The sequence below is a fragment of the Cetorhinus maximus genome, chromosome 36, assembly GCF_964194155.1.
Source record: "Cetorhinus maximus chromosome 36, sCetMax3.hap1.1, whole genome shotgun sequence".
Classification (NCBI taxonomy): Eukaryota; Metazoa; Chordata; class Chondrichthyes; order Lamniformes; family Cetorhinidae; genus Cetorhinus; species Cetorhinus maximus.
Window position 1 is genome coordinate 5,323,919 of NC_135914.1, and position 13,693 is coordinate 5,337,611.

The 13,693-nt window shown below is 50.7% G+C and overlaps 2 protein-coding genes across 3 annotated transcripts in view; one reads left to right on the forward strand and one right to left on the reverse strand.

Annotated features, from left to right (window-relative positions):
• polr3c (polymerase (RNA) III (DNA directed) polypeptide C) overlaps window positions 1-3,616 on the reverse strand; it is a 29,844-nt gene extending 26,228 nt beyond the window's left edge. The window contains exons 1-3 of the mRNA XM_078534081.1: window positions 3,536-3,616; window positions 1,422-1,602; window positions 818-1,073 (exon numbers count right to left, since the gene is read on the reverse strand). Of these exons, the coding sequence (XP_078390207.1) occupies window positions 818-1,073; window positions 1,422-1,568 (403 nt within the window). The 5' untranslated portion in view covers window positions 1,569-1,602; window positions 3,536-3,616. The remainder of the gene's footprint in view (window positions 1-817; window positions 1,074-1,421; window positions 1,603-3,535) is intronic.
• Window positions 3,617-3,749: 133 nt separating this feature from the next.
• Window positions 3,750-13,693, forward strand: part of rnf115a (ring finger protein 115a) — a 38,534-nt gene continuing 28,590 nt past the window's right edge. For both annotated transcript variants that reach the window (XM_078534086.1, XM_078534085.1), the window contains exons 1-4: window positions 3,750-3,861; window positions 10,038-10,096; window positions 11,023-11,080; window positions 11,840-12,060. In XM_078534086.1, coding sequence (XP_078390212.1) covers window positions 3,784-3,861; window positions 10,038-10,096; window positions 11,023-11,080; window positions 11,840-12,060 — 416 coding nt within the window. In that variant the 5' untranslated portion in view covers window positions 3,750-3,783. The remainder of the gene's footprint in view (window positions 3,862-10,037; window positions 10,097-11,022; window positions 11,081-11,839; window positions 12,061-13,693) is intronic.

A 13,693-nucleotide genomic window follows, 5' to 3' on the forward strand; every position in this document is an offset into this window, starting at 1 on the left:
CCCTCATACCATTCACAACCTCTCTCCCTCCCTTTCTCCATTCACTCCCTCTCTCCATTCACACCCTCTCTCCTCCCTCACACCATTCACACCCTCTCTCCCTCCCTCTCTCCATTCACACCCTTTCTCCTCCCTCACACCATTCACACCCTCTCTCCCTCCCTCTCTCCTCCCTCACACCATTCACACCCTCTCTCCCTCCCTCTCTCCATTCACACCCTCCCTCTCTCCCTCTCTCCATTCACACCCTTTCTCCTCCCTCACACCATTCACACCCTCTCTCCCTCCCTCTCTCCATTCACACCCTCTCTCCTCCCTCACACCATTCACACCCTCTCTCCCTCCCTCTCTCCATTCACACCCTCCCTCTCTCCATTCACACCCTCCCTCTCTCCATTCACACCCTCCCTCCCTCCATTCACACCCTCTCCCTCTCTCCATTCACACCCTCCCTCCCTCCATTCACACCCTCCCTCCCTCCATTCACACCCTCCCTCTCTCCATTCACACCCTCCCTCCCTCCATTCACACCCTCTCCCTCTCTCCATTCACACCCTATCTCCCCTTCCCTCCCTCCATTCACACCCTCTCCCTCTCCATTCACACCCTCTCCCTCTCTCCATTCACACCCTCTCTCCCCCTCCCTCCCTCCATTCACACCCTCTCCCTCTCTCCATTCACACCCTCTCTCCCCCTCCCTCCCTCCATCCATTCACACCCTCTCCCTCTCTCCATTCACACCCTCTCTCCTCCTCCCTCTCTCCATTCACACCCTCTCCCCCTTCCTCCTCCTCTCTCTTTATTCTTACACTCTCACCCTCCATTGTCTCCGTCAGCCTGTCAGCTACTTTCTTCACAACTCCACTCATTGTCATCTTGCCGTTCTGCAGGAGCTCCTCGATGATCAGCTCCCCCGTGTCTCCGTACAGCGTCTTGGCTGAGTAGATGTAGCGTGGGTAGCGCAGGATGCGAATGATGTGCGCACAGTGTACCTCGTATTCCACAAAACCCCGCTTGTGCACATGATAGGAGGCAAAGTTGTGATGGATCAGGACGCAGAGAGCTTTCTTAACCTGGAACATAGCAAAGTGTGAGTCAAGGCCCCCACAAACCCAACCTCCCCTGTGCAACTGAATCCCCCTCCTCTTCCCTCAGCACAGTTTCCCAGTGGGGTTCAGGCCTAGCTGGGACCACGCGACAATTCAGTACAAGTCCGACAATGAAGTAAGTTATAAATATACTCGCTGCTTCCTGTGGCACTGCTCCCCCCCACAGAAACTGTCCCGAAATCTCTGTGGAGAGCTGTGGCAGGAAAGGTGCCTGATTTTCCCTTGAATACTGAGAATCCGATCAGCTATCTCATCGTGGACTCAGGAGCAGCAGCAGCCTGCAGCAGGAGATTCATGTGCACACACTGATACCTGATCGATTGGCGTCTCGGTGTCGTTGGCCATCAGCCGCAGAGGTTGGCATCCCGTGCGAATCAGGTGGGTGCCAACTTTGGCCACGATCTGGCCGTAGTGTGCCAGGAGCAGACGGGAGCAGATCTGTGCCTCGAGGTGCGTCATTCCTGATCTGCCTTTGATCAGATTAGGTACAGTCCTACAGGTTCAATGAAAGACTGTTAATTTTACAAAGACATTGAAGTCAAAGGCACTTAGAACATAATCGGGAGAAAACAAGCAGGACAATTGTAAAAGGTGCTAGTGAGATTCAGAAATATTTTTGGAACAGTGTAGAGAGCTTTACTCTGTATCTAACCCCGTGCTGTACCTATCCTGGGAGTGTTTGATGGGGACAGTGTAGAGGGAGCTTTACTCTGTATCTAACCCCGTGCTGTCCCTGTCCTGGGAGTGTTTGATGGGGACAGTGTAGAGGGAGCTTTACTCTGTATCTAACCCCGTGCTGTCCCTGTCCTGGGAGTGCTGGGTTGTGTTCTACATCGTCTCTCTTTGGTATATCTTTCTCCATGCTTGTACACTTTCAGGTACTCAAATGAGAGTGTTGACCTGCACGCCAGAGCTGATGCTAAGCTGTTCAACTTGAGAAGACTGCATGCCAGGATCAGTGTTTGTAATGTTCGAGTCTGTGAGTTGCTGTTTGCTGATGCACCGCACTGGCACCTCATAATGAAGTTCATTTGCAACAGCTTGTAGATCGGTTCTTCCGGGCCTGCCGGGGGTGGGGGGGGGGGTGGTTTGGGCTGACAAGCAACTTCAGGAAGACAAAATTTATGGGCCAAGACCTAGAAATTCCAGCTTCTTTCAAACATCACGAGCTGACGCTGGAGGATCAACAATTACCAGCACCTTGCCCTTGATGCCGAAATTAGCAACAGGATTGGCAAAGGCTGCAGCTGGCAAAGTTGGGATATCGAGTATGGACCATCAGCAAACTAACTGAAAATACAAAGCTCCGTGTTCCTGGCTTGTGTTCTCAGCAGCCTCCCTTACCGCCGGGAAGCAAGGACAACTCATGCAAGTCGAGATAAGCGGATGAACAGCTTCCACCTGCACTTCCTCAGACAAATATTGGGCATCTCCTGCCAGGTCAGACTTCCAAGTATGGGAGTGCACCAGGGTGCAAAGATCCCCAGCATGTCTGCTCTCGAGAGGTGGTGGCTCCGATGGCTGGGTCATGTGAGCCAAATGAATGACGACCACATCCCCAAAGACATGCTCTATGGCAAGTTGGCTATCCACACAGGACCAACAGGTTGCCTCCACCTGTGATACAAGGACGTCTGTAAGTAAGACCTCAAGACGGCCAGGACTGGAGTCAATGCATAGGAAGTCCTCGTTGCTGACCAGACTGCCTGGAGACAAGCAGTCTGGAAGAGTGTGGAAAAAATTGAGAAAAGAAATGACAAGAAGTTGGAAAAGAGACCCGCCAGAATGAAAACAAATCATCGACCTCACATCCATGCCACTCGTCTGTGCCAGAAGAGACTGCCACCCGTGAATCAGCCTCTACAGCCACAACAAACAACGTCTAATCCAGAAGTGACACAGACACCTGCAGCAGCCCATCGTCTCCCAAGACAGACGGATGCCAGACATGCTGTACCTGTCCTGGGAGTGTTTGATGGGGACAGTGTAGAGGGAGCTTTACTCTGTATCTAACCCCGTGCTGTACCTGTCCTGGGAGTGTTTGATGGGGACGGTGTAGAGGGAGCTTTACTCTGTATCTAACCCCGTGCTGTACCTGTCCTGGGAGTGTTTGATGGGGACGGTGTAGAGGGAGCTTTACTCTGTATCTAACCCCGTGCTGTACCTGTCCTGGGAGTGTTTGATGGGGACGGTGTAGAAGGAGCTTTACTCTGTATCTAACCCCGTGCTGTACCTGTCCTGGGAGTGTTTGATGGGGACGGTGTAGAGGGAGCTTTACTCTGTATCTAACCCCGTGCTGTACCTGTCCTGGGAGTGTTTGATGGGGACGGTGTAGAGGGAGCTTTACTCTGTATCTAACCCCGTGCTGTTTCCTCCCCGCGGCCTCCCTTCCCCTGAAGCCTCGGCCTCTCACTCACTTCACTGACCGCTCACGGGCTCCTGTCGTCCTCGGGCCACTTTCTACTTCTGGGGGTAAAGGCCCTCGCACTCCGGATGTGCGGGTTCTCCCCCCCACCGCCGGCCGTCTCCTGTTTTTTTCCTCCGGATCCTATTTGCAATGAAACTTCCGGTCCCTGCCCCGCACAAACATGGCCGCCATCGCGATCCCGCAGACCCAGTTCCGCGGCAGGCGGCCTGTGGGCTGCCGGGATAGCGAGTGACGTCAGCGGGTAAGATGGCGGAGGCTGCGGCCGTCTCTCCGCTTCGCTTCTTCTGCCACTGCTGCAAGGGGGAGGTTTGTCCCAAGCTGCCGGTAAGGGGGGCTCTGCCCGATACATACACTTTCTTCCCCTTATCCGACACCCAACACATCTTTAGACCCAAAACTGCTGTTTTATCGAATTATCTTTATTTGTGTAGTTTAGAAACATTTTTGGATTTTAAACCCGACTTTGGAAGGTCTGGAGAGGGGTAAATATCACCCAGTTAAAGATCAGAGCTGGGTTAGGGATTAGTGATGGAGGGCAGGGGTCATTGGAAATCATGGGCAGCCATGAAAATCATTCATTACAATCAACTGACAGCAGCCCATCCCCTGGTGATGGTCACCATGGAGACCACCCCCTCCCATCCCCTGGTGATGGTCACCATGGAGACCACCTCCTCCCATCCCCTGGTGATGGTCACCATGGAGACCACCCCCTCCCATCCCCTGGTGATGGCCCCCAAGGAGACCACCCCCTCCCATCCCCTGGTGATGGTCACCATGGAGACCACCCCCTCCCATCCCATGGTGATGGTCACCATGGAGACCACCCCCTCCCATCACCTGGTGATGGTCACCATGGAGACCACCCCCTCCCATCCCCTGGTGATGGTCACCATGGAGACCACCCCTCCCATCCCCTGGCGATGGTCCCCATGGAGACCATCCCCTGGCGATGGTCCCCATGGAGACCACCCCCTCCCATCCCCTGGCGATGGTCCCCATGGAGACCACCCCCTCCCATCCCCTGGCGATGGTCCCCATGGAGACCACCCCCTCCCATCCCCTGGCGATGGTCTCCATGGAGACCACCCCCTCCCATCCCCTGGCGATGGTCCCAATGGAGACCACCCCCTCCCATCCCCTGCCGATGGTCCCAATGGAGACCACCCCCTCCCATCCCCTGGCGATGGTCCCAATGGAGACCACCCCCTCCCATCCCCTGCCGATGGTCCCAATGGAGACCAGCCCCTCCCATCCCCTGGCGATGGTCCCAATGGAGACCAGCCCCTCCCATCCCCTGGCGATGGTCCCAATGGAGACCACCCCCTCCCATCCCCCGATGATGGTCACCATGGAGACCACCCCCTCCCGTCCCCTGGCGATGGTCACCTTGGAGACCAGCCCCTCCCATCCCCTGGCGATGGTCCCAATGGAGACCACCCCCTCCCATCCCCCGATGATGGTCACCATGGAGACCACCCCCTCCCGTCCCCTGGCGATGGTCACCTTGGAGACCACCCCCTCCCGTCCTCTGGCGATGGTCACCATGGAGACCACCCCCTCCCGTCCCCTGGCGATGGTCACCATGGAGACCTCTTATATATTCAAGGCTGGTTCAGGTTTATTGAAGCCCTGTCTCCACTGTTTAGTGTTATTGGGGTCGGTCCTCCATTGAGGCCAGTAAACACTCACCTTCAGAATGGACGAGTGGGATGGTGACACTGAGAGTGTGGCTTTGTAATAGGATTTGTGAGTCGAACCTATATTAGAGAGCGTCTCACTAGTGCCCTGAATAACTGAGAGAAATTTTGATGGTGACCATTTTGTGGAGGCTGTTTTAAATAAATAGGTTGCCTTAAACATTGATGCTGAGGAACTTGTGGAACTGACAGTGCAGTTTCTGAATGTAACAATACTGATGAGCTGAATTAATATCAAATGCTTCAATTGACTATTCTCTTTCCATCCTGGCTTCTAACTCTCGTGATGTTAATCCAATTCCCTCACATTCTCACTCATGCACACCTCACCCCCCACCCACCCAGCGCCCTGTGTTACTGACTGTATCTCTATTGATGTTAATCCAGCTCCCTCACACTGTCACTCATTAACCCCTCTCCCCCCAGCACCCTGTGTTACTGACTGTATCTCTACTGATGTTAATCCAGCTCCCTCACACTGTCACTCAGTAACCCCTCTGCCCTAGCACCCAGTGTTACTGACTGTATCTCTACTGATGTTAATCCAGCTCCCTCACACTGTCACTCAGTAACTCCTCTCCCTCATGCACCCTGTGTTACTGACTGTATCTCTACTGATGTTAATCCAGCTCCCTCACACTCTCACTCAGTAACCCCCCCGCAGCACCCTGTGTTACTGACTGTATCTCTGCTGATGTTAATCCAGCTCCCTCACACTGTCATTCAGTAACAGCTCTCTCCCCCAACACCCTGTGTAACTGACTGTATCTCTACTGATGTTAATCCAGCTCCCTCACACTGTCACTCAGTAACAGCTCTCCCCCCCAACACCCTGTGTAACTGACTGTATCTCTACTGATGTTAATCCAGCTCACTCACACTGTCAGTAACCCCTCTCCCTCATGCACCCTGTGTAACTGACTGCATCTCTACTGATGTTAATCCAGCTCCCTCACACTCTCACTCAGTAACCCCTCTCCCCCCAGCGCCTTGTGTTACTGACTGTATCTCTACTGATGTTAATCCAGCTCCCTCACACTGTCACTCAGTAACCCCCCCGCAGCACCCTGTGTTACTGACTGTATCTCTGCTGATGTTAATCCAGCTCCCTCACACTGTCATTCAGTAACAGCTCTCTCCCCCAACACCCTGTGTAACTGACTGTATCTCTACTGATGTTAATCCAGCTCCCTCACACTGTCACTCAGTAACAGCTCTCCCCCCCAACACCCTGTGTAACTGACTGTATCTCTACTGATGTTAATCCAGCTCACTCACACTGTCAGTAACCCCTCTCCCTCATGCACCCTGTGTAACTGACTGCATCTCTACTGATGTTAATCCAGCTCCCTCACACTCTCACTCAGTAACCCCTCTCCCCCCAGCGCCTTGTGTTACTGACTGTATCTCTACTGATGTTAATCCAGCTCCCTCACACTGTCACTCAGTAACCCCCCCGCAGCACCCTGTGTTACTGACTGTATCTCTAATGATGTTAACCCAGCTCACTCACACTGTCAGTCAGTAACTCCTCCCTCATGCACCCTGTGTAACTGACTGTATCTCTACTGACCGTTAATCCAGCTCCCTCACACTGTCACTCAGTAACCCCTCTCTCCCCCAGCACCCTGTGTTACTGACAGTATCTCTGCTGATCTTAGTGGTTCTACGATACACACTCTGTGTGGATACTCTTCCAGTCTACGCTTTCTCTGTGTGGATGTGGTTCCAGTGTACACTTTCCTTCTGTGTAGACTCTGTCTCTGTGGATAGTCATCCAGTGTACTTTCTCTCTGTGTGGACAGTATTCAGTGTACTCTCCCTGTGTGGACAGTCTTCAGTGTACTCTCCCTGTGTGGACAGTATTCAGTGTACTCTCTGTGTGGACAGTCTTCAGTGTACTCTCCCTGTGTGGACAGTCTTCAGTGTACTCTCCCTGTGTGGACAGTATTCAGTGTACTCTCTCTGTGTGGACAGTATTCAGTGTACTCTCTCTGTGTGGACAGTATTCAGTGTACTCTCTCTGTGTGGACAGTATTCAGTGTACTCTCTCTGTGTGGACAGTATTCAGTGTACTCTCTCTGTGTGGACTGTATTCAGTGTACTCTCTCTGTGTGGACAGTATTCAATGTACTCTCTCTGTGTGGACAGTATTCAGTGTACTCTCTCTGTGTGGACAGTATTCAGTGTACTCTCTCTGTGTGGACAGTATTCAGTGTACTCTCTCTGTGTGGACAGTCTTCAGTGTACCCTCCCTGTGTGGACAGTCTTCAGTGTACCCTCCCTGTGTGGACAGTCTTCAGTGCACCCTCCCTGTGTGGACAGTCTTCAGTGTACTCTCTCTGTGTGGACAGTCTTCAGTGTACCCTCACTGTGTGGACAGTCTTCAGTGTACCCTCTCTGTGTGGACAGTCTTCAGTGTACCCTCCCTGTGTGGACAGTCTTCAGTGTATCCTCCCTGTGTGGACAGTCTTCAGTGTACTCTCCCTGTGTGGACAGTCTTCAGTGTACTCTCCCTGTGTGGACAGTCTTCAGTGTACCCTCCCTGTGTGGACAGTATTCAGTGTACTCTCTCTGTGTGGACAGTCTTCAGTGTACTCTCCCTGTGTGGACAGTCTTCAGTGTACCCTCCCTGTGTGGACAGTCTTCAGTGTACCCTCCCTGTGTGGACAGTCTTCAGTGTACCCTCCCTGTGTGGACAGTCTTCAGTGTACCCTCCCTGTGTGGACAGTCTTCAGTGTACTGTCCCTGTGAGGGGTAGTCTTGCACACCGCTCTCCCTGTGTCGGATAGTCTTGCGGTGTGCTCTGTCTCTATATTGTCTGGTGCACTTACTCTGTATTGATATGGTTTTGGTATATTCTGCTTGTGTGGATGGTCTTCCAGTATACTCTCCCTCTGTGCATATTTTTCCTGTATATTCTGTATATTTCGCGGTATATCCCCTCTGTATATTTTCCGGTATCCTCTGTATATTTTCCAGTGTATTCTCTCTGTATATTTTCCGGTATACACTCTCTATATTTTCTGGTATACTGTTTCTCTATATTTTCCGGTATAGTCTGTATAATTTCATGAGATGTAAGCCTCGCTGGCAAGACCAGCATTCCATCTCTGTTTGTCCTTGAGAAGATGCTGGTGAGCTGTTGTCTTGAACTGTTGCTGTCTATGTGGCGTGAGTACACATATAGTGCTGATAGGAAGAGAATTCCAGGTTTTTGGCCAGCAACAGTGAAGGAACGGCAATATAGTTCAAGTCATGATGGTGTGTGGCTTAGAGGGGAACTTGCAGGTGGTGGTTTTCCTATGCGTTTGCTGCCCTTGTCCTTCTAGCTGAGTTTGGAAGGTGCTGTCGAAGGAGGCGTGGTGAGTTGCTGCTGTGCATCTTGTAGATGGTACCAACTGCTGCCACTGGGTGCTGGTGGTGGAGGGAGTGAATGTTTAAGGTGGGGGATGGGGTGCCGATTAAGCAGGCTGCTTTGTCCTTGATGGTGTCGAGCTTTGTGAGTGTAGTTGCCTTGTGCCTTGTAGATGGTGCACAGGCATTGGCTGTGTGAATACGGTTCCAGCATGTCCTCTATGTGTGGATATTCTTCCAATACACACACACTGTAGATATTGTTTCAGTATGCTCTCTCTCATTGGATATTGTTCTGATATACTCTCTCTCACTGTGGATATCGTTCTGGTATTCTCCCTCTGTGGATGTTCTTCTGATGTATTCTATGTGGATTTTATTCTGGTACATTCTCTGCCTGGATATAGGTCAGGTACACTTACACTGCCTGGATATGGGTCAGGTACACACACATTGCCTCGATATGGGTCAGGTACACACACACTGCCTCGATATAGGTCAGGTACACACACACTGCCTTGATATGGGTCAGGTACACACACACTGCCTCGATATGGGTCAGGTACACACACACTGCCTCGATATGGGTCAGGTACACTCTCTCTGGAAGACTATTGACACAGGGAGAGTATATCTGAAGTAAATTCCAGCAACTGGTGAAGCAAGCCTTTTCATGCTTCGACAGTGCAGTGGCAACATGAGTGGTGTTTTCCACTGACAGGATTCTGCCGACAAGCCAGAAAGAGATTCTGCCTGCCACACAAATGAGTAATGTGGTAAATGAATTTCAGTGCCAATGTGATGCCAGGCATATAGGCTGTACGTACCAGTGACTGGCGGATCATATTGAACAGCACGTCCCTTTGGCTGTTCACAATAGGCGGAGTACTGACCTTACTCAACCAACCTGTGCTTGTAAAACTCAGAACATAATGTCTAACATTATATGTGATTCTGCAATTGGACAGCATTTGCTGAACAATCCTGAGTGTGCTAAGAATTACACTAACAACCAATTTAAGATTAGCAATTGGGCTCACAATGTAGCTCACTTACACTTGCTAGAAGCTACATATAGTCATATGCAAGGAACTATCCTCTGCAGCACAAGGAATATGTCCAGACATTGCCCCTTTTTGGAATAAACAAAAGCATGGGGGACAATAGCTCCCTGGTGCATTTGCCATGGCGATGTCTCAATCAATCAGAGCCGACTTGCCAATCAATCAGCATCCCTTTTCTCATGCAGTATAAATTGTGGTTCCCTTTGAAATTTGGCATTCCTACATCTGTCCTGATGAGTACAAGACAAAAAAGTTTCAACAGCATGTGTCTTTTTCTTTCAGCAATACTCAAGTTCTGTACTACCAAGCAACTATAGATAATGATTCCGGTCTGCCCTTGCCAGGCTGGTTGTAATGGGTGTGTTTTATTGCCTTCCAGGAATACACCTGCCCTCGGTGTGAATCCGGGTTTATAGAGGAGGTCACAGATGAAACGAGGTGTGTGGAGCTTTGTCAATTATTAAGCTGCTGGTCTCCTGACGGTGCAGACTGTCACCAGCATTTGTAACTTGGGTATTGGTGGTGCTGATTGTTTAGCAGAGTATTTCCACTTCATCTTTTTATGCCCAGCAGATGAATGTTGGATTATTCAGTGGTGAGAGGCATCTGATACTGGCCTGGTCCTGTGTACAGTTCCAGGCATTTCCACTAGGAAGGTGTGATAGTAGCCTGTAGCAGAAACCAATGCTGATTTTTTTTTCTTCGAACTCCCGCCCAAAATTTTAGCTTAGAGGGGGGGAGGAGGGGTATTGGGCAGGAATGGAGAGGGTGAGGGGAAGAGCTGAGGGTGATTAGGCAGGGGAATCGGCGATGGAATTAGGCAGGAGTGGAGGGGTGGGGGAAGGGACGAGGAAGTGGGCAAAAGGGGGAATTGAGAGTGGAAAGGGGATGAGAGGAGTGTGTGAGGCTAGGAGGGAGAGAGGTAAAGTAGAGGAGCAAAGAGAATGTGAAAGCTGACAGGGAAAAGTGATGTAAGAAAAAGGGGGAGGTGAAGAATAAGAGGGAATGTGAGGGAGGGAAGAGAATAGCAGGGGAGTGCTGGGGTGGGTTTGGGGCTAAGGGGGTTGGGGAGTATGGTGGGGCAAGGATTTGAAAGGTGATTTTGGGATATATTTGGAGGAGGACTGATAGCAGCTTTGAAGTAAAATGTAAAATTTTGGTGTAGGGTGTGTGAGCAAAAGAGGAGACTATGCCCTTTCACCTGACTCCACCCCTTCCCGAAACACTCTGTGAAAGGAGTCCCGGGTCAGTGAGGCTCCCTGTGAAAGGGGTCTCAGAGTGCTTATGTTGAAGGAAAATGCTTCTGATGAATCTGCAAAGACAGATTATCATTTGCCCTGTATACTGTGCTTGTGTCTCTGCAGCTTCTTGGACAGTGGAACCAATGGACTTGATGATGATTCAGCCACCCAGTTTGCAGAGGTAATTTGGCGGCTGAGAAATATGAACATGGTACAATGACTGAATCTGGAATTGAAATCTAGTCCGAATAAATGGTGACCATGAAACGATGGTCGATTGTTGTAAAAACCCATCTGATTCTCGAATGCCCTTTAGGAAAGGAAATCTGCCATTCTTACCCGGTCTGGCCTACACGTGACTCCAACCCCACAGCAATGTGTTTGACTCTTAATTGCCCTCTGAAATGGCCTAGCAAGCCACTCATTTCAAGGGCAATTAGGGATGCGCAACAAATGTTGGCTTTAACAGCAATGCACACATCCATTAAAGAGCAAATTCTTTAAAAACCCTTTGTACTGTGCATCCAGCCTGTGTTGGACACATAATAATTCTTTAATACAACAGAAGGAGGATCTTCCTGTCAAGTCTTGTGCTCACACCCGATCATCCTGTATAAGTGAGTGCCAACAGGTTATTGCATCGTGGTGGACATCACAGCCCAGTCCGATTCCTCCATCTTCGCCAGGTTCCAGCAAGGACCACTGCTCAATGACCAGGAGCGGGAGCCCTGGCTGATTCCTAACTCTGGGGTGCTGAGATATATTCTGATGGTCTAACTGTTGCCCAGCTGGTGAGTGATGCATTTACCCCTCCAGCAGCCTGCTGGAACTGCCCCGTGCTGGAGCTGACAGCCAGCCCCTTACTGAAGCTGCTGTCCAGTCTCTGCTGCAGTCTCCACCCAGCCCCAGATGGTGTTACAACTCTGTTTCTGTTGTGCAGCTATGGGATCGCACCTTCCTAAACCTGGACCAGACCTTCCTGTTCGTTGATGGGAGACCCTTGCGTAGTGGGACCTCTCTAGATCACGATAGTGGAGAGACAGAGCGAGGAAGCCAGCAGAATGACATCTGGGGTCCCAGCCGGCACACGAGGTTACCGATGGCTAGAAGATACCGATCTCGGGGAACGTCGCGCCCTGAGAGGTCTCCAGCCATTGAAGGGTAGGTTAGTTACCAAACCTCTACCTGCGTTGTGCTGTTAGAACTGGAGGGCCAGTGCTTGGTAGAAGTAATCAGCTTTTGCTATTTGTTCTGTGCATTTAGTCTTCTATTCTATTTCCTAATATCTCTTGCAGGTGCTGACTCTTGCTTGGTGCAGGATCTGTGATTCATTGCCCCCCATACTCACTTCACGTGTGGCCCTGGGCAACAGGCATCGCAGCTAAGACCAGTCCTGTTCTTGGTTAACATCAGCAATGGTCTCGATTGTAATGAGGAGCAGGATTCCTGGCTGAATATTTTTCCCTGCTGCCCTAACTCAGGCCTCCGAACTAACTGTAGCAACTACTGCTGCCCGGTTATACTTGAGATTTACTTGGAAATAACTCCATGCTACATTGGGGACAGCAATTACTCACAGAGAATATGAATTAGGGAGGGAGGTACTGCTGAAACGATTTCAGTGCGACCTAGCACTAGAGTGCCACGTCAACGGAGTGCTGGGAGTTTGGTGAGTTCAGGGAGCTCGGTGAGGAGGGGAGGGAGGTGCTCCCATGCTTTTTCTAACTTGTTCACCCTCTAGGAACAAGTTCTTGCTCTACTACAGGGAAGAAGCTAGATGATCAGTGTGACACTAGTCAGGGCAAATATGTCTTCAGTAAGTGTCTGCAGTTCAGCTCAGAGTTATTGAGCTGGAGGCCGAGCTGCAGACACTGCGACATATCAGGAAGGGGGAAAGTTACCTGGACGCTTTGTACCAGGACATGGTCACACCCCTTAGGAGAGGGTCTTACGATTTGGAAAGTGGTCAGGGACAGGAGGGTATGACTGTGAGTGAGGCAGGTAAGGGGACCCAGAAGGCAGAAGTGTCAGCCTCTGCAATTTCCAAAGGTTTGAGGTTCTTTCAGCTTGTTTGCTTGAGAGTGGGGGCTGCAGGCTGGTTCTGTGGTACAGGAAGCCATTCAAGTGGGGGGAGCAAACAGGAATGTAATGGTAGTAGGGGACAGTATAGTGTGGGGGATTGACACTGTTCTCTGCAGCAATGAGTGAGAGGCTGTGTTGCCAGCCCAGTGCCAGGGTTCAGGACATTTGCTCAAGGCTCAAGAGGAACTTACAGTGGGAGGGGGAGGATCTACTTGTTGTGGTCCATGTAGGTACCATTGACATAAGCAGGACGAGGAAGGAGGCTCTGGGTAGTCAGTATGAGGAGCTAGACACCAAATTAAGAAGCATAACCTCAAAGGCCACATGCAAATTGGCAAAGGGCGAATAAAATTAGAGAAATGAATGTGTGGCTCAAAGCCCAGTGTGGGAAAAGTGGGCTCCAGTTCGTGGGGCACTGGCATCAGTACTTGGGAAAGTGGGGGCTGTAATGTTGGGTCAGTCAACACCTGAACCATAGCAAGCCACGGAACTAAGAAAGTAGAGAAGGCTTTAAACTAAACAAGGGGGGTGAGGGATAAAGCTTGGGTAGATATAGCAAATCAAGGGGTAGAGTCAAGGCAGGAGAGCAAAATAGTAAAATGGGAAATGAGGGTCAGAGAATGGCAGGAAGAGAAAGAGAGAGAGAAAAACATAGGAATACACTAGTGGTCAAGACTAGATGTTACAAAAATAACAAAAAGATAAAACTAAA